Source organism: Phalacrocorax aristotelis, chromosome 10, assembly GCF_949628215.1.
Source record: "Phalacrocorax aristotelis chromosome 10, bGulAri2.1, whole genome shotgun sequence".
Lineage (NCBI taxonomy): Eukaryota > Metazoa > Chordata > Aves > Suliformes > Phalacrocoracidae > Phalacrocorax > Phalacrocorax aristotelis.
In genome coordinates, this window is record NC_134285.1 from 17,763,801 (window position 1) to 17,784,999 (window position 21,199).

Here is a 21,199-nt window from a genome sequence, read left to right on the forward strand (position 1 = left end):
TTCCTTGCTCTGGAACAATATTGACCAGCACAACATGGAAACGAGCAGTGAGATGCTGCTTGGTAATTCTTCTGCTTCCCACAGCAGTCTGATACAGAATTTTGTAGCAGTTTGTGTTTTACGATACCACCAGATTTTCAGCAGGCTGGAGATCAATATACTACCGAGATCACACTGCCTTGAGGGAAGATGGGGAAGAGCTGGGAAAGAATGGGCTTTCAGTTTTTGAGCCAAGGAGACAGCAGAGATTTTCCCATTAGGTGTGCCTTGTTTTCTTGTAGATGAGAGCGGTCACTTAAAATCTGTGGTAGAATGAAGGGTTGAAACGTAGGATGGGACATCAATTCAGTACTGTCAACAGCAGTCAGCCACCTTGTCTCCTGACCACCTCTGCCCAACCTTTATAGCCAAATATTTTAAAACAACACTTCTGCTAAAATGATCAGCTATTGAAGAGGTAAGACACTACTATCTTAGGGCAGCGTTTCATATCTAATTTTATCCCTGAAGAAGCTCCACAGCTTCAAGCAGACAGTAAGGTGCACTGTTACATTTTTAAAGTTTAATCCGTCAACAAGAAGATGAAAAACTTTCCCTCACTCTCTTCCTGACAGTGTAAAAACTGGGGCATAATTACAGAGGAAATTACACAGAAACACAGAATACCTGAAACTCTAGAGCTGCACCACTACTCTCAGGAGTCTTACCTAGGGCTCTGTTGATCCCCTGATCCTTTGAAAGTGCCATAAGGAATCCATAGAAGGTCATTCGCTGTGCACTACTCAACATTTCCTTCATAAGAGCAGAAGGTGGACAGCTAGGAAAAGAGAGAAAAAGAAGTCATCTTGTCTTTTAAATTATCATCTTTTTTTTTTCAAGACCCAGCTCAAACTGGGGAAATAAAGCCTTTTACCTGTTCTAACACTGTCAGGTTGTCCTGACTCAGTTTAAAACAAATAGCCACCAGCTTGCTTATTTAGTATTGCATCTGCTCCTCATTTGCCAAGCAAGGTGTTTAAGCTGGGGTACATCCCTAGGAGCAGACTCACCTGTTTCCATTCCAAGGACAGGGAGAAAAGCCTAGATTCATTGAGGCATACACATCCCAATTCTTAGCATATTCTTTCAAAAATCAACTGGGAAATCCTTTCTTTTAGAAGATGATAAATTTTCATGAGAGTTATTATATTGTTATCACACTTTTATCACCGACAGTCACCCAAGGGACAGGAAAACCTCTCTGACGATAGCCTAAATATGTCAGAAAACAATATTTAGGTGGGGACTAAATTGACATGTCCCCTTCTTCTACACTCACCTTAACCCCTGGCCCCGAGTCTAAGCAATATCATCATAGTGATTCTTGCTCTTGCCTAATATTCCCTTAAAGGATTTCATAGAATCATAGAATCATTAAGGTTGGAAAAGACCTCTAAGATCATCAAGTCCAACTGCCAACCCAACACCCCTATGCCTCATAAACCATGCCCTAAAGTGACACATCTACATGTTTTTTAACACCTCCAGGGATGGTGGCTCCACCACCACCCTGGGCAGCCTGTTCCGATGCCTGACCACTCTCTCAGGAAAGATATTTTGCCTAATATCCAACCTAAACCTCCCCTGATGCAGCTTGAGGCCATTTCCTCTCGTCCTATCGCTAGTGTCTTGGGAGAAGAGACCAACACCCACCTCACTACAACCTCCTTTCAGGTAGTTGCGGAGACCGATAAGGTCTCATTTGTACCATTTCATGCAAAAAAAACCTGCCTCATAAAGAGGATGTGTTGAATAGACCGTGGTGTAGTGACACTCCTGGGAGATGCAGATGTGGGCTGGTGATCCCTCGGGCAAAGGTGGTTACCAAAGCATGGCTGAGCGTTAAGGTACTGGATGAAAGGCTGGGAATAGCACCCGTCGCAGTGCTGTGCAGAGCCTGACCTACCAGATGGGCTCACAGGATCCTTCCCATCTGAAGCTCTCAGGACGTACAGGGAATGCAGAGCTTTTCTTATTTAAAAGAATAAAACATCTTGGCACCTCCATGCTTAGCTGTCTAGAGTACTGGACAGCAGTTCAGCAGTAGTTTTGTGGATCAGAAATTTGGATTCAGGCATGTAAAAGAGGAATCAGGTGGGCCTTGTGTCCTGAGTCTTTTAGCGAGCACAGGACATGTGCTCGCTACCTGCAAGAAACTGTGAAGAAAGTGTCTGTCAAAGCTATACAATAAGGACTGGTATTGCTCCATCCCCTGCTGAACTAAGGGTAGTCTTGTGCCTGGGATCTGTAACTGGAAACCAGCTCCATCACAGGCTCAGGTACAAACTAGCAGTGTGATCTTGTCTAGGTACTAAGGCTTCCAACTCCATCCACCCCAGTGTGCCTTTCCTATGCTTCAACACCCAAGAACACAACTGTACTTGTCTATCTCCTCTAGTTAACTCATGATGGTAGATGGACCACTCCTTGATGAAAGTGTCGTTGCAGAAGTGAGAAGGAAAGCAGACTCAAATAAATTAAAGAATTATCTCAAACCCCATGTTTCTTAGGTCCATGAAATTGTTTCTCTCCTTTGGTTAAAGCAGTTCGGCTGTGCCCTCTCCCTTCATAGTTCTCCAATGAGATCTCTTTGGGAGTTACAGCTCATTCAAAGTCCTGCATTCCTTCACAGCTCCAACCTTACAAAAGGTCTCCAGAGATACAGACTTCAAATCTGTGTTTTGGGCTCCATTTGTACCTGTATTTTGATCTGTCACACAAGGACTCCAGGCACTGGTAGAAGAGAAATGCCTCTACCCCATCAAGCGGGCTGCAGTCATCTGGGAGTTGGCGCTGTCGATGTTGCCCAGAGGATGATGTTGGCACAATCACAGTATTCGGATTCTTACCAGCCAGTAGATCTTGGTAAATGACAGCCACACTTTCTAGGAATTCTGAAAAAACAGAAAGGGCTTAAAACTCAGGGCTATAACCAGCAAAGCATCCTCCTGGCCTACCAGACCTGGGCTTAAACTGTCATTCTCCACTCTGTGTTGTACATAGCACCAACAGGAAATAAGCACAACACCACGGCATTCTGCATATTCAGATCAGATATTATGCAAGTAGAAACAGCCATTTCCATACAAGTTGCTGGCTTCTTCCTGCCAGGATAATTATGAGAGGCCACTCACTCTGTTGAACGAGGTTCTTCTCAAGTGAACAGATGCTAGCTAGCATGTGGACAAAACAGCAGACTGTGAAAGCTAACGTCGAACACAAAACCAGTTTGCAAAGTCTAAAAAGTTTTCCTTCTCCATCTCTTGCCACTGACTAAGAGCTCATCCAAATTGGGAACAAACTGCATGGAACTGCAACAGGAGCAAAGTTGAGGCTCCAAGCTGTTTCCCAGCTTGTCTCTGTGCTACTCCAAAGTAAATATAACATGGGATCTAGAGGAAGGGCCAGGACAGGTCAGGGCTAGAGTTGGCAGAAAGCCTCTCCCCAGGCTCCTCATACTACCCACTGTTTACTGCAAGAGTCTAATTTTAAACAAGTTTGTTTATGGATGTGGTCAGCAGTTTACAAATCTAGATTCCATTTGGAGTGGTTTGCATGCGTGTGGGTTGGTGGGAGAGCGTATGACAGGCTGCGTGTGTGCATTGTGCCTGGGTGAACAGGACAGGGACGGGATGTTTGAGCGTGCGTACACAAGGGCAGGCTTGTGAGGGCTCCAGTGGCATTTAAGTCCCAAGTGAATGGAAGTGTAAGGCTGCGCATGCGGCGGGTAGAGACGAAGGGCAGGATGTCAGTGGGCCCTGAGGCTGTGCTGAGGTTCTGCAGCTCAGTGGAAATATTTGTTATAGCAGAGAAAAACTTTCCAAATGCATTTTCTGTCCCCAGCTAAAGGCATTACAAGCCAGGTTCTGCCCAACCCAAAATCACCATTTGGAACTGTTCTTCTTTGATGAATTATCATGGATAATGTTGCAATACGCACAGGGGAGTTACAGGGGAAGTATATACAGAGAAGTACTGCGAAAAAGATTTTTGTATTAGGGACAGCAGCTGTCTCTTAACTGCTAGGAAGATGGGAACTGACAGGTTGGATCAGAGCAGGAGGCCACCCAAGTCTACTCCCTGACCCACACACTATGCTCCACTACAGCTTCTAGCCAGTGTCTCCCAGTATCCAAACCTGGCCCCTTTTGCCTGGTCGATGCCAATTATGAGCTAGGTCCATCAGAGGGAGCTATTTAAGCATGAGTGGGCAGAAATCCATGAGTTTATGTTGCCTTTAGAAAGTGCTCTGTGCTGGGAGATGAGTAAGTGGCACCCCAACAGTCCCCAGTGCTTGGGAGCGTATCTAACTTTGCTAAAGGAAATGCTTCCCTCTTTTTGCCCACTTAAGCAGTTCCCTGAATGAGATTCCCCGTCCTCAACCACATTTGGGGGGGGGGGGGGGGGGGTAGGGCAAACAGGCCAATGGATTTTAAAGCAGTCTCCCTGTACAGAACAAGCACCTGAATGCTCATCCAAGTTTCTCCCCCTTGCATCCTGAACTTTAGTTTAAAAATAACTGGGGATTTTTACAGATATATATGTGTGGGTGAGCATATATAAATATAGACAGACACAAACTAACATTATTTGATTTGTACTTTTCCTGTCAAGAATTTTTTAAAAAGAACCCTGTCTAGTCAAAACTCAAACTGGGGAGAGGGGTAGAACGTGAGAAATGACCAACAATATGAAAAAGGTAGATGGGGATTAACTGTTCACTTTCCCTTCCAACTAGGGTCTCTCAGACCAAACAAGAGAGGTGGTTCTTCATGGGACAGGCAGCAGACTTGTGCAACTCCTTGGCAACAGGTGTTGTGGAGGTTACAAGTTTATGTGATTTCAAGGGGAGGCTGGAGAAGTTCTTGGAAGAGGAGTCCACTGGAGGTTCCTAAATCCATGGGAACTACAACCAGTTCGGAAACTCTTTGAACTGAAACCAGCTCATAGTTGGGTGAGCATTAGGGAGAAGAATTGTATCCATTTGTCCGGTTCCTTTTCCTTTCAAGGCACCAGCTGGTGGGCTTTTCTTATCCTACCTCCAACAGGGACCAATACTTTAGAGGCAGAAATGCTGTATTAAAGAAAGGGAAAAAATGCTCCTAGTAAAAGTTAATTGTTAGGTGCTAACACACTCCAGATAAAGCTGGAAATTTATGTCTCAAGGCTAAGACAAATACATGCTTAAACCATAACAGTTGCAGGTATCTTGTTATTCACAAAAATTTGGAACCTCCTTATGAAGCCTCCTAATCCTTTGGCATCAGTGATGCCTTTTGTCAGTAGATTCCATTATCTATACATTTTCTGTGAAAAAACATATCCTTACAAGTTTCAAAAAAGTGCAGGGATTGGGAAGCTGTGAAGTTCTAATGCTATACTAGTGGATGAAGTCAGCAGCTTCCCAGCATTTACCTGAGTAGTAGAACTGGATCTGGAAAGCAAAAAGGAAATCGGAGAAAGACATCAGGCAATCCATAGCATCATCCGTCAGCACAATCCTAGGATAAGATGAGAGAAACAGTTTAGCATCTATGAAAGAACTAAAGTCTGTAACCAGGAACCCCAGATCTGGAGAAGGTGCAGGTAGGGAGCGAGGTGCAACTGAGGACTGCTAGTGGCTTGGCCCAGTGTAAAAGGTTACGAGAGAGGAATAGGAACACCCACTGCTGCATGGATGCGGACACCCTAATACAAAATGAAGGCAGCTTAAGAACCTGCAGCCAGGAGAAGATCCTGAATGTCAGTGCTATCGCACACTTCAGCTACAGTGCCAACAGAGCAGTGTGACATGGGTGTCAAGCATTCAGAGCCTGCTGGGTGTGACAGAGCGAACACTGGCATAAAAACTGCAAGGCTGGTTCACATGGCTATACAAAGAGTAAGTGTGCTACAGACAAGACAGTTACATGAGTATTAAACTGGTACAAGCATACCAAGACTTATGCTGTTCCTCTGTGTACCCAGTTGTTCATCAAACTGGGATATTTTCAGATTCATAAGGATAGCAACACTAATTTTCAATCTGTACCCAAACAAACTCCACTTGAGTACAGAGGAAATAACATTGCAACAACAAGCAGCTTTCTAATTACAAACTATGAACATCCTATTCTCCCTTCCTGATGAATGAATTGGTCTCTTTTCATATCTGTCAGGTCTATCATTTGACCATCAGGTCAAATTTCATGGAAAATGAAGACTTCTTGGGCCAGGGACAATGTCTTCTTTCTCTCTGCTAAGCCCCAGGAGCATGTAGGGACCTACGTGCATCCCTATTTTGAAGCATACTTCATGAATATGGAAAGTATCAGCCACAGGCCATAAAGATGAAATATAAGGGATAGCAAAGCCCAACTCCTCTTTTCAGGAAAAAACTCTGGACTTCAAAAGTAAGCTAGGGCAAAAACATTCATAAAAATACAAACAAAACTAGTGCTCTTGTTACTGCCACTACATAAGGATGAAAAGGTCCATCCCTGAGTAGGGAAAATCAAACTTGGACTGATCAGTGACAGCTCAGACAGGAAAACAGAAGGAAACACTCCACTTTGATGGGAAAAAAAAGAGTATTTGGACGATGCTAAAGAAAGGTAGTTGGTACTTCTTTTCAACTGTGTGCAGGTCTCCTGTCCCTATACCACCAGTATCTGGCAGATCATGTCATATGAGAAGGACTACCAGTTCATTATAGACAAAGTATGGGTCATGTCATAGGACCCTTTTGAACACAGGGCCAAATGTTGGTCCATGGACCAACTCACACAGCATCAGTGGTCTAAAGACATTGCTGGGGAAACACTGTTCTGTCTCATGTAAAAGACTCCAGGGAGCTGTGTGGGAGGCTAACCTAGAAGAGATACAGGATCTTGCAAGACTTCCCCACCACTCAGACCAGTTCTGTTCACTGTGGCAAAATCAAACATGCAGAGCAGCTTGAATTAATTATCTCAAAGAAGAAAGACTGGGGCTAAGAGGGTCCCCAGGAGAAAAGCCAGTATTTAAAACAAAACCCTTTGAAGATGTCAGAGTGCTTCTGATTTATTTATTATGTTCCAGAAGCCTCCTCCTCCTCCTTCTGTCTATAGAAGCAGTAGCTTCAGTTCTTAATTCTCACTAATAAGCATGTTACTGAGATTGTCAGTGGCCACATCAAGGAAATGGCTTTGAAGCTGGCAGGCAGAGCATCTTCATCTCTCTGGCAATACTGCTCAGCCACTGGCATTTCCAACCACTACTTAAGCACTGGAAATGTGTTGGGCTACATCACTGATGAGCCGCACTCCCTCCTTTGAAGTGACAGTCTGTTTCCCAGATACCCTCAAAGCACAAGCTCCAAACCTTTTGTCAGTGCATTTCTCTATCCTGGAGATGCAGGAGAAAAACAGTGGAGAAGTTTTTTACATATTCATTATGTAGAGAGACAACGTTACAGCACCTTCATGACATCAACTCATTTCACCTGTTAAATCTAAAGCTACGGTCAATGGCTGTGCTCTGCAGCACCAAGTCCCAGTCTCATTCTCAGAGGAGAGAGCATGAGGAAGTAGGCAGACCCCTGAGAGTTTGCTGGACATCTCTTGCTGTTAAAGACAGCAAGGAGCCTCTAAGGAAGACTGTACAGCACATATGTAATGGAGCAGCATCTAAACAGAAGCAGGTGCACTCTGGTGCGGGGTTACTAACTCCACTTGGCCCAGGAGCCTGCACTCCGGAAATGTTAAGAAGTCTTTAAATCCAATACAATAATTTATGAGGAGATTGACTGCAGCTGGTTATTTCCCCACATAGCCAGCTGACAGAGCAGTCAGGAAAGCTGGAGAGCATCATATGCAACATATCTGCTCCTCTTCTCTGAAGTATCTGGCAAGGAGAGAATCCTAGCCATGGCCCATAACCCAGACAACAGGACCAAAACTGAGGACAAAACCTGAAAGTCTGAACTGCAACTCAAAAGAATTCATCAGGTAGCTGATATTTCAAGGGATTATTTATTCATTCTTTCTTGTCCAAATTAGACTGTAAGCCCTCAGGGGCACAGGCTTATTTACAAAGTTAGTAGTCAGCACTCAATGGATAATGAAAATCAAGGAGAAACTTTGGAAAGGACTGAAAAAAGATGCCTACACTTGAGGGACTCTGGTAAAGGGCGTAGTGGTCTTTCAGGGTTCAAGTGGGTTTGGCTGGCAGGAAAGCCTTGCTGCTGTGCCAATGGGGAAACTCTATCATCTACTGATTGTGGTTAAAATCTCAGAAACCCAGACTAGACAGGATGTCCCCAGGACAAACTCTAGACCAGGCAAGTTGAAAGGACTTTTACTGTTCTCTGCTACCATTAAAGGCTAACTGACACAATCCGGCTTAAGGCCCAGCTGGCTCAAATGAGTCTTTAGGGACTTTGTTTACTGATACATGGAGGCAAAAATAAGCAGAACGTACAAAAAGGGCAACATCTGCACTCTCAGACAATCATTTAACAACAGGGGTACAGACTTGCCAGCCCCACTTCCATTAGTACTGATCAGTGCAACATGAGCTCCCATACCACATAAAACAGCACAGGAGCTGTGAACCACTCAGCTGCCGCTACTCAAATGTGGGCAGCAAGTTCCTTGTGTTTCTGTTACTAGAGAAAAGTCAGTGCTCATGTATGGAACTTGAAATCATGGCATCAAAATGGAAAAATCCCTTCATTTTCTGTCCTTCTGCAATTTCAAGATTCAGAAGGCCAAAAGGTGTCTCTGAAGTTCAAAGGTATCTCTGTAGATTAAAATCTTCCATCTGCTAATGGCTATAGCCCTTTGAAGAAAAAAACAAATCCAAGAAAGCTCACAGACACAGATAGCCTGGTTCTTTTTTGGGTACTACTTCTGCATTTCTGTGGCACCAGGAACAGAAAAATGGAGCGCTCTGGTGCTAATAAAACCTGTATTGTTGTAGCCTCTGTTCTTCTGCTCTGACATTTCCCGATCTTACTCCCAGTGTTTGTTATCAGTGCATAGCAACAGCTCCTGGATGAGTGAAGTGCACCATGCTGTGAGATCATCTCAGTCATGCAGCACTGAGACTACAGCTACAACTGCTCTCTTCCCAAGAGTGCCAAAAATCATACAGGTCCTGGCTGTATCAGTGAATGCTGTGGCTACTCCTGCCGCTAGTTTATTTAATTCCTTTCCCAAGCAAATTAGCAAGAAAACTGTTGGGGGTGCGCAGACTGAAGAAGGAACAATGTCAGTGCATTTGCATGGGACATTCATGCTTTGCAAGGATTTGATCAACTGGTGCTGAAAGACAGCCTGCAGAGTTCACCTTTCTTACTGGCAGAGACCAAGCAGGGCAATGGGAAGCATAGACCAGAAAAAGGACAAAAGAGCGAGCAACAGTTGGAAGGAAAGAGTTTTTAGAAATACGACAAGTTTTATTAAAATTGTTCAACTAGATTAGCTTGTAACAGAATAATAGCAATGTGTTAAGTAAACCTCTAGCCAGCCAAAAGTAGGAGTGAGGTCATCCCCACCTGAGCCTGGGTGCCTCTGACAGAGATCTCATTTCTCTCCAACACCTGCTCCCAAAGCCTGCTTGTCTATCTCTACATCACACACACACCAGTGCAGCAGGCCCCTGAATGGGGCCTCTAGTTTACAACAGCCTTGTGGATTAAATTCCTTGACACAAATATCATAACATGTGTAGATATGCTGAAGACTCCTTTCATGCATCATTACAAATTCCTGCTCAGCTCAGCTGGAACCCTATGAAATACACACGAGCACATGGGACTGGTGCTTTTGTACCTCCATGAAAGGAAGCAGCAGAAATATCCTTGCTACAGGGCTCGCATTCTTGCTTAAGTCTGGCATTGGAGGCCAAGCAACTGTAATCTGTGGAGCCCCAAAGGCCCACCAATGAGCTAGAGTGAAAAGTGGTGCTCAACTTTTAGTTTTAACTGAACCGCTTTAACTGCAGTTCAACTCAGATAACAGCACATAGGAACCAGGAAGAATCCAGAGAATCAGCCAAGTGGAAGTACTAGCAGGTGGATAACACTTCTCTCTTTCACTCTCCTTTCTTAAAACAATTTTCATGGGACTTCGATGCTGAAGAAAGATGACAGAATAACAAATAGAAAATGAGGACCTTTTCATTATTGAGGCCATGAACAACATAAGCAGCAGCTAACATCCCAATCATGTTTCCAAATGTCATATCTAGGTCCATGAAAACAGTTACATTTCTGCTGAGATGGGGAGGAACGAGAGCATTTATTCAGTAACCTTGCTGTGATTATATACGCGCGCGCGCGTGTGTGTGTGTGTGTGCAGGCACATGCCTACTGAGATCTGAACTGACCCCCTACTCCAACAGATGCATACACCTTATTACATTTTCACAATCAGATAGTTAATAATCAACTGCCTGGGCTGGACTGGAACCAGCAAGCGCTATCAGAAAAAATTCTATATCACATTATCAGTTCCCTGAGCCATCTATTTGCTTTAGGCCTTGTCTAGATTAAAATAAAATTTCAAACAGATTAGCTACCATGTTCTTAGCTAATGTACTTTAAAACACTGGCAATCCTTCAGAGGTTAGTACCTTTTAAACACGATCAACCATAGGAAGCTGGGGCAGCAGCGAACACATTTTTAAAATGGTAAATGTTATTTAAAAATCACATCAGTTAAAAACACATTGGCTAACATTCTGTTATATGCAGCTCATCTTCTGAATTTCGAGCCAGCAGCAGCATTCTGCACTGATATTTCAGTCCCTGTATACCTTAAATATACTTTATTTCTCATTACTAGAAAAACACCCTGTTCTTAACCTGTAAAAATGGTATCTCTTTTCCACAAAATTTTAAAAGCTGAAAGTCCCAGCCCACACCTTTACTAAGAGATCTTGTTCCTAAGTCCATGTATGTAAGACTGATATTGCCTTACTTAAAATAGAGGATGAATACTCACCTTGCTGCTTTCTGAGCGAGTTCCATTGGGAAATCAGGGCAGAGCAGCTGCAGCAGGCAGTGGTATTCCTGTGCTGTCAGCAAATCTGCAGGAAAAGAGAGGTGAGAACATCATAATTCTTTCACAGGCTGTTCCCTCCCCTTGCTTCCTGTCTAGAAAAAAAAAACCTTCATATTCTAATTCTACTCTTAATTCAAGTAGACTGAGTACTAATGACAATACAACTGCTCTCCAGGCACTCAGAACAGGGCTCTTCAGATGGAGTTTCCATCAAAGACAGTCAGAAAGAGGCCTGATAAAGGGGAAATCCTATTGAAGAGTCTCCTGCAGAGAAACTGGTAACAGGTAGTGATTCAGTGTGAGAGAGGGGTAACCAAAACAGGGCAGTTTCAAGTGAGAACACTGTTTGGTTTGACTTGAATATAATCATGTGGAAAAAGGAATAATTTCAAAGTTGCTTAAATTTGCTGAAATTCACTGGCGCGGTGACATTTACCACAATAGGCCTGAAAACCATCCACAGAACATCTGGCAGCAGTAACAAAGGCAAACAAGGTTTTGAGGTTGTGTTTGGATGGCTACAGAGTATAAACCACAGACATTATTATTTTGGCATTCGGTAAGGCAGCTGGATGGTCTTTTCTGGAATAATGTATACAAATCTGGTCACTGCATTATAGGAAGAACAAAGACCCAAAAAACACAAGACGACCAATCAAATGATTCATGTTTTAGAGAGCAGCTTTGTGAAAGACTGGTCAAGAAAGGCCTCTGTGGTTCAGCAGAAGGAGTCTAGGAGAAGTGATTCTTAGGGAAGCTTACAGGATCCCAAGGGAAGGGAATGGAAACATGTAAAAAAGCCCTACATGATTGTATGTTCATAGTCCAAAAGGCTGTGGACTGGAGTTAAGGAGAAGACTTGCTGAACAGCAACAATTTTGCAGTACTTCTATATACAGAAGAATGCAAAGTATGGAAGAAAGAGCCAGGGGTGGAAGTAGAGCCAAGCAGGGGGTGGGTGGGGGGCAGTCCAAAGGGCACAGGCATTAGGACTGAGGTACAGAGAATGAGTTCTTTTCCCACAGATACATCTTCCTTAGGCTCCTTCCTTAGCCTCCCATCCAAGTAATCAACCTCGTCCCAGATGACAGCCCCAACTTCTCCATATCTCCACAACTCCTCAACACCTGGCAGTTCGACAAAAGTGAGAGAAGGGGAAAATGCCACACATTTGTCAGCTGTTTCAAGAGGCAGGTATGCAGTATCGAAGAGACATTTCACTGTGACGTCAAACCCAGCCAGATGAATACTTTCAGTGCTGACTAAAGAAGTACTGCAGGAGGACTGTCACCAAAATCAAGTTATAGACTTTTCCTTTACCTCATTATTAGCCAAGGAAGTAGAGGAAAGAGAGGAGAGGCTTACTATTCTTCTCTTCAGTTCAGGAAACCCTATGGCTGAAAAACACTGTTGTCAGACTCTTTGACATCCATTATAGACACTCTCTAGGGTACCCTGCTTTACATTGCTCTTGGGAGGACTTTCTATCTCATGAAATGCCTTAGGTTTAGGGTCATGCTACGAAAAGGTTATTTTGCATTCTGAATGGAAATATTTTGTTGTGTCTGGAGAAGCCAGAATCTGCAATCAGAAATCTGCTATAAACACAAGGAAGTCCCAACCTGTGCAGAACTACAATACCATTGCAGGGATTTGTGCAACCCGTTCTACTGTAAGAATAAATACAGTAGAATCTCTATTCTTCCAAAATTTGAATGCTGAGCTGAATTAAATTTCTGCAACTGGACTGAAATGACTGATGTCTGGGAGAATATGGAGGGCACTGTAACTTTTTTATATTATCATTTCCTACTAAAACACAAATCAGAGTCTGCTCTCTATTGCAGGTACTACTTGGTCCTTCAGTCAGTGTATATTGAGTTTAGGTTAATGATGGTATCCAGCGGAATGGTGGGGCTTACTCCCACAATGTTACCTAATCAGTTCCTTGAATGTCATCAAAGAAGGTATCACCAAGTTTTATGTATAACTCCAAAAGGATATTATTGAAAAAGTCCCAGTTATCATGAGCAGGAAGATGCATATTTTTAACTGAATTTTCAGCTCACTATTCCTCTTTCATGACACAACAGAGAGGTTAGAAAATTTTCTTCTCTCTTATTTTGTTGGACCAACAGTCATTTACACCAATAGAGATTTTGGTCCTAAGTTCTTAAGAAAACTACCTGATCATGTAAGGTACATGCAAGTTTCATAAAATCATCTTCAACAGGCTCAGCATAGGAAGCAGGTTACAGGAAAACAGAGAAGTTGGGAATAAAAAGACTCTTTTTAAAAACCCTTTCTCATAATTGAAGAGGCCAGTCTGGCCCTCTTACAACTACTCTTCAAGGCTTTGTAAATCTAGCTTTGAATAATGCTGGGCATTAAACTTCTGATCTTCATCTAAAATGTCTACCTGTTGGTCTGAAAGAATTACACCATTTAGAAGCTTTACGCAATACTCAATTTACATTTTTTATTTGCTTATGTTCCAATTCCTATTTATGGACCCTTACACCCCTTGCTCTCCACTATTTTTTCCTTTCATTTGTCAACAGATCATTATAATAACCCTTTCTTCATACTGTATCTTATTCAATATATTTAACTGATAACTATATTTTAATATCTTTTACTATCTCTTAAAAGTCTTGTTTAATGTCTTTATCAATGATCCGGATGAGGGGATTGAGTGCACCCTCAGTAAGTTTGCAGACAACCCAAGTTGGGTGGGAGTGCCGATCTGCTCGAGGGTAGGAAGGCTCTGCAGAGGGATCTGGACAAGCTGGATCGATGGGCTGAGGTCAATTGTGTGAGGTTTAACAAGGCCAAGTGCCGGGTCCTGCCCTTGGGTCACCCCAACCCCAGGCAACGCTACAGGCTTGGGGAAGAGTGACTGGAAAGCTGCCCAGTGGAAAAGGACATGGGGGTGTTGGCAAGAGTCTGAACATGAGCCAGCAGTGTGCCCAGGTGGGCAAGGCAGCCAACAGCATCCTGGCTTGTATCAGGAACAGTGTGGCCAGCAGGAGCAGGGCAGTGATCGTGCCCCTGTACACATCAGCACGGGTGAGGCCACACCTCAAATACTGTGTTCAGTTTTGGGCCCCTCAGTTCAAGAAGGACATTGAGTTGCTGGAGTGTGTCCAGAGAAGGGCAATGAAGTTGGTGAAGGGTCTGGAGAACAAGTCTGAAATGGAGAGGTTGAGAGAACTGGGATTGTTTAGCCTGGAGAAGAGGAGGCTGAGGGGAGACCTTATCGCTCTCTGCAACTACCTGAAAGGAGGTTGTAGTGAGGTGGGTGTTGGTCTCTTCTCCCAAGACACTAGCGATAGAATGAGAGGAAATGGCCTCAAGCTGCATCAGGGGAGGTTTAGATTGGATATTAGGAAAGAATTTCTTCACTGAAAGAGTGGTCAGGCATTGGAACAGGCTGCCCAGAGGGGTGGTGGAGTCACCATCCCTGGAGGTGTTTAAAAAATGTGTAGACGTGGCACTTTAGGGCATGGTTTATGAAGCACAGTAGTGTTGGGTTGGCAGTTGGACTTAAGGAACTTAGAGGTCTTTTCCAACCTTAATGATTCTATGGTTCTATATTTATTTGAAGTTAAACCTGTTTAACTTGATCTTACCCTCTACATCCCACTCTACCAGTCCAGTCATATCTGTTGCTCTGCTTTGATCCCCTTTAGATTTTCACAGCGTGATGTCCAGCAGTGTTCAAAGCACCCCTCATGCGTTCCGAACAGACAGGCTCTAGGAGGATAATGTGCCCGCTTTCAGCAGCCAAGCCCCTTTTCATTAATTCTGAATCTTAGCTTCCTCTTTCCTCCCCCTGAAGGTGAAGGAGTTTAAGGGTTTTTTGAAGGATAAGATTTCCTGAGAAAGTTTGATTGTGTTTGCAGTCCCTGTGAGGTTGCTAAATAAAGGAGCTTGAGAGGGTAACTGGACCCTATGCAAGCAGTAGTTTTGAGGCATAAATAGAGAGCTCTCACTTGCTGGAAATACATACTTTTAAAATTTGTAATAATTTACACTGTCTTTTTCTCCTCCCTCTTCATATGAAGTCACAGCATCATCCTTACTCCTCCATCACAAAACAACATTGAGCAAAAGCAGAAGTCTGCCCAAAAAGACTTTGGGAAAAGGGTGGCAGAGATCCTTTCCAGCCAGCACATCAGAGGGTGAAGTTCATTGTCAATAGAAGTGGGATTAACTACACTTTCAGTCTTTGAGCAAATGGTCTATTTATATGGGAACTGCACACACAGCTGAAGCAGTGCACAGAGGTTACCTCTCTAAAGAAAGAAGCTTTGCTTCTTATGCCTGGAGAAATGGTACCAAATTAGTCACTGAAGTACACAGGCAGACTCTTTTAGGCTGTAGCACAACTCAGCCTGTAGACACCCCAGGCGCCTAACCAATAAATCAAATCAGTTTCTCAGACTACAGATGGGTACCTATTACGCAGGAAGGGGGATCACCGCAGACCTTGGGAGGTATCTACAGTTTGCTGTGATGGCTGTTTTCCTGTTCGCTACAGCAAGGTCAGTGAAGACCATGCAGAAAATTACATTTGCCCATGCACCATATTGTCTGCCAAGAGCTGCTTAGAATAAACAAGGGCAGTTTTGGTGCATGACCACATTGCTCCTTCCTGTCTCCAGGCCACAGCTGAGTAAATAGTGTTCAACACTGCATGATGAAGAAAGAAAGAAAAGAAGGAAAGTACCAGACAGAATGAGTGAAAACTGGAATCCACAACTGCCACTTTGGTTGCTACCACAAATTACTGTATCTCAAGTTCCAGGAAAAATGAAGCAAATCACAGAGAGTTTAAACGTGACCCCACAGCACAGGGCAGTGAGCTATATGCGCTCTCCTCCATGCTCTCGCAGTGGAACAAATTTGGTCGTACCACATGCTTAAGGATGGAGAGAGACTGATTGCAATCTGCGTGTTAACCATATTCATTTACAGCTGAAGATAACATTTTGCTCTTCTACTGCAAAGCAGCTAATAACAAATTGCAAAGTGAATTTAGAACAGCGGTGCACTAAGAAGGAGATGAGAGGCTTAATAAAGTAAGTACAGAAAGTAAAGTGGTATGGCCAGAGTTGTGCAGGAAGTACTTCAACCATTCAGTCACAATTTTTGTTGTACTGGTCTTCAAACTCCTGCCCAGCCCCTACTGTTGCTGCTACTGTGCCACTAGCAAAATCCTGACTCTTCCCTACAGATCTCACCATCTGCGAACACTTTATTGTCTTTTAGTGCCTGAGGCACTCTTCCTCATGTTTCAGAGGCATAATGGAGAAGGAAGTTAATCCACACAGTACAGTGTGGATTAACCCACAGTACAGTGTGGAAAAACCCACTGCTTTCTGGATAAAAATGGCCTACCTTTGAGAAACATAAAGGCAGCTGCTTTGTGTCTCCCTGGCGTTTAAAACACATATTGTTTTTACCAGCTTTGGTTCTGGTTTGTATGTGGCTGACAGATAACAACTGATGCAAAGTGATGCAAACTCTAGGAATGCTAAATGATGCATTTATGCTGTTGTCAGTGTTGTGAGTGAAGTGTAGACACACCTGAGCTATCTTTAAGCTAGTTATATTTCATACCAACAGCAGCCTAGCCACAGAAGCCTGGAGCTCAGTGAAGGCTGTAAAATCTACCCAGGAAGCCAATAAATATTTAGGACTTAGCCTGAATTGCAGTCATTTCTGCTGTATCTAGGCTGCTTTCGGCACAAGAAATAGCTATCTACAATGCTGTCACAATGTTGTGACAGCTATAGATATGACCAAAGCAGCAGGAGAATATTTACTGCAGTTGGTGTATGAAATCTGCCCCAAAAAGCCACATTAGTAGCTTCCCAGAAACACAAGGATTGCCTTGATGACTATACATTGAAGTTCCCTATTCCCATTACGTTTTTATGTACAACCACTATCCAACCAGGCCAGAGCCCTGGGCAATGTAGCCTTCCCCTCTGGATTATGGTAGGACACACAATTTCCACAGGTTGCTTTTCTACCGCAGTCATGAAGTCATTCAAGAGTCATAAAGTCACAGAGCTGTAAATCAGTTTCCTGGAAATATAACAGAGAACAGTCTAATTTTTTTTCTTTTAGTGTTGGGAGAGTCTTTAATGGCCTTTAGTTTTTTAATGTTTCTGTTATGAGTATCACATCCTTGGGATTCTCTCTATATCCATGCAAGCTTACAACCTTGTAGAAAAGAACAAAAACAAACAAAAGCCCCTAAAAATATAAGTCTAGGTGCTCTTGTGCTGTCTATAGCAGCTGCAATTTTACAAAAAACTGAATATAAACACGGGTATTGATAATACTGCAACTTCACACCTCACACCTGGCTGTTAGGTAATGCTCTGCACATGCCTTGTTCATAAGGTACCTGTAGCCTAATTTCCTCACCTTTCCATATATCTAGTGCTAATAACAAACAGAAAAGTAAGAATTCTAGGAAAATTAATCCATGCATAGAACCTAAACAGTGATATACAGCTGCATAAACCACCCATTTCTTCCTCATAAAACTTTCTACTGAAAAAAATCTTCCTTTTCAGTTAATAATATATAAAATTTTTATATTGAGAGATTTTATGACCTATCATGAATAAGGTCTGCTCCTGTTACTTGAGAGAGGTGGAGAGGGAGAGCAGAACCTCCCCGCCTCAGCAGAGGTAAACTGTTAAATAGGCTCAGGTAATACTTGCCTAAGATGTTTTAATTCTTGAAGTCCAGGATGTAGGCAAGGCATTGTCATAGCCTAATTAAAAGTAGGTTTGGCTTTACTAGCTGTACTTGCTCCACACCTGCTAAGACCGTTCATGAAGACTGTGTTATCAGACATACTCTTAACACAGAACTTTTGGCATCCTTACTATCCAAGCAGGAAGATGAGTTCAGGTTATTCACAGACCACATCTGCTCTTTCCACTGATACCATTTAGGTCCTCCCAGAAAGGATCCCAGGGCGTCCTCAGGAAAGGACCCCAGAAGGCTTTGTGTCTGACGTGACAGCAAAAGCAGACTTTCACTAACCCTAACTGCTAACCCTAACCTTAGGTAACTTCAGAGTAACTGAAGAATGCTCAGAGTTGCCAGAGTTTGGCTCCTGGGAGCAAGTTCTTCCAGGAGGGGACCTGCAGCACTAGGTGCTCCCTGGATTGCCTCTCCTGACCTATGAGAATACTAGCAAAATCCTGCCAGATGTAAGGGTGCTGCTGCAGGCAAGTAGTCTTCACAAGCAAGATGTTTTGCACTCCACAAAAGGAACATGGCTGCAAACAGCAGACTTAGGTAGGTGACTCCTGTTGACAACACGTAGAAAAGACTCAGCTTACGATGTGAAAAAGCAAAGCGTGACAGAGATTTAGTGAGATTTGCCTGGAACAACCTGTGTCAGACTCAGGACAAATATAGTGGAGAGTTGAGCAGACTGACCTAAAAAGATTTGTTGGGGGAGTGCTGCAAGAGAGAACAGTCAGAGGGGATTAGTACTGTGGCTGGGCAGAATGCTAGTTTTGAGACTCTCAGGTAAGAAGGAAAAAGATTCAGCTGCAGCTGATGTGAAGAATGAATTCATTTGTTCTGGCGGGAATCCGGACATTTCTAATGAACAGTAAATTCACTGAAAAGCAGGCTTTTTATGGTGAAAGCTCCAGTAGCGCCATATTTTGAGTGAGCTAAAGGTTTTCTAAAGAGTAGAATCCTGTAGATGGTGTGATTGTTTTTCTGTCCTTTGATCTTGGGCCCTTTTATCGATAAACCACTTCCCAGATTAACAAAAACAAAAACTGAATTTATACAGAACTGCTCCAATTCTATCTCCAATATCCAGAATCTTGCTGTTTATACAAACTTTAATCGCCCTCTAGTTCCTTTCAAATACCCCAAAATTATCCCGCAGTACCAAATGTTTCATGTGGCAGCATTACTTCAGCTTTTAGTGAATGTCATTCAGGGCAGGATCAGCTGTGCCAAAGGTACAGTCCAAGGCTATCATCCGGCATGCTTATGTGGCTAGTGTGGCACATCCACAAACTGAAAAATTTAAACCTTCATTAGAGAAATAAAAATAAGTTCTCAGCTCTCATGACTGTAAAGAAAACATTCCAGTAGTGGAAGAGTTTAACTGATGCAGTGTGGTATTCCTGCATCCACAGAGGGCCTGAAACTCAAGTTTGAACGTTCCACCTACTTTGGGAATATTAACACTGTACCTAATGCAACACTGAAGACAGTCTGAACTCTTTAATTTCTTCTTTCAACTATAGGATGGGACTTCGAGTGGAGTCGGAGCTTAAAGAATTAGGAGTTCCGGAAGTGCAAGAACAGCAAACAATAAGAAAGGAGAAGCAGCCACAACTTCTGTCAGTATTTCCAGGAGTAGAAAAAGAAGATAGAACACGACAAACAAAAGATCCTGGCTTAAATTTTCCGGTACATTACTGACTACAGCAACCAAATAGTGGCTTACGCTTTACTTACTACATGGACAACCAATTTTCTCCATGCTTTCTTTAACATTTGCAAAGATAATTCTGTACGTATTCTGAAGCGCATATAATGCTAAAGATATGCTCAGCTCATTGAGTGTGATCCACATTTAGCCTTTTCCGAAGGACATAGGCCTGAAGCAAACAAGGAGGCTAGTTTTGTGGACTACAGTATGAAAATGTATGACTTCCCCTCATGTTTCAGAGGCATTGAAAACCCAAGTAAGAAATGTTAAGAATGTCCTAACATCTGAAGTTAAGTATGATTATAAATATGCTGTATATTCATTCTTGGGTACCTGTAAGCCTGTGGAACAGTAGAGATCACACCTGGTAATCCTCAGTCTGTAAGGAGGTATAAGGGAAATGACATCAGATAATAAGAAACACTTGAATCGACCAAATACAGGCATAGCAAAACCAAACCAAACCAAACCAACATAACACAAGATGGGCTTTTAAATAAGCTAGAAAACTAGAAATAAGGTGCAGTTTCAGAGTGAGAGTAATTTGTAACTGAAATGCTGTGACATTTGACATTCTTTGTATGTGTCGACCATGAAACTATTTTTCCTTTCACTGCAATGTCACTAAAGATGTAACTAGCAGATCTTCTGAGGAATAGGTGAACTAATAGATTCAGACTGCTTCTATCTTGTTCAACAGTTGATTCTTCCACACTTTGAGGAGTTTTCAGTCACTCATTGAGAAAATAATCAATCCAATGCCAGAGCTAATTGGTCGTGTAAACAATAAGGAGCAAACATTCCTGTTGGAGTTCTGGCCATCTGGGGGGCAGACTGCTCAACCACTTGAAACGGGACCCGCTACAATCTTAATAGTGAAGTACAGGAATGCCAGCAACACTTCACTGGAGGGGACCATCAACATTTTCCCAAGCTTTCAAACAGCGGCAGTAATCTTTAGACAAGATGTGGATCAGCCTCTATTCAAGAAAATAAGTTGTCATTAAGCTTAAGATCTTCAAAACAACTAAAGAATTCATAGCTATGCATCACAAGATGGGCAGAGTAAATGGGCAGGTGGTATGCAGCTGCATCCCATGCTATACAGGACCTCATACAACCCCTCCTCCCTCACATATGTATTAGGTCTAGTGACAATGATGGGACTATGGCCAGGGAGAGACACACAGTCTTCAGTTACTGTTTGGTATTTCCTTTCTGCTTTGGGAGCCCCAAGAAATACAGTTAGCTAGCAGACAGCTCATCTGTATTGTGCACACAGGGTCAGGGAGCCAAAGCAAGCTATGACATCGGCCTAAAAAGAAAAAGAGGTAGAGGTTAAGGAGGACGTACAGTGAACTATGGAAATGCTGCAGATTGCTGTAGCAATCTCAGATCAAAGATCTCCTTGACTTCCAGTTTCTTTCTAGCCCAACCTTTCCAGGAAACACCAACGAAAGGTTCCGGTGAACCAGTTCTAGAAGAATCAGGTATTTTCAATACCTTGAATCTCCCAAGTGTTTCAGACTTCAGCATGGCATGTAAAAGCAGGAAGCGCAGTGGTCAAGTTTTCTCAGAACAATGAATGAAACTGAAATGTTTTGGACTTTTCTCTTTTTTGGAGAGGCTTTCAAGGAAC

At 43.0% G+C, this 21,199-nt stretch overlaps 1 protein-coding gene across 6 annotated transcripts in view; it reads right to left on the reverse strand.

The window, feature by feature from the left end:
* Positions 1 to 21,199, reverse strand: part of CSTPP1 (centriolar satellite-associated tubulin polyglutamylase complex regulator 1) — a 112,865-nt gene that overhangs the window by 38,850 nt on the left and 52,816 nt on the right. For all 6 annotated transcript variants that reach the window (XM_075105463.1, XM_075105457.1, XM_075105462.1 and 3 more), the window contains exons 4-7: positions 11,007 to 11,091; positions 5,455 to 5,540; positions 2,738 to 2,933; positions 708 to 817 (exon numbers count right to left, since the gene is read on the reverse strand). In XM_075105463.1, coding sequence (XP_074961564.1) covers positions 708 to 817; positions 2,738 to 2,933; positions 5,455 to 5,540; positions 11,007 to 11,091 — 477 coding nt within the window. The remainder of the gene's footprint in view (positions 1 to 707; positions 818 to 2,737; positions 2,934 to 5,454; positions 5,541 to 11,006; positions 11,092 to 21,199) is intronic.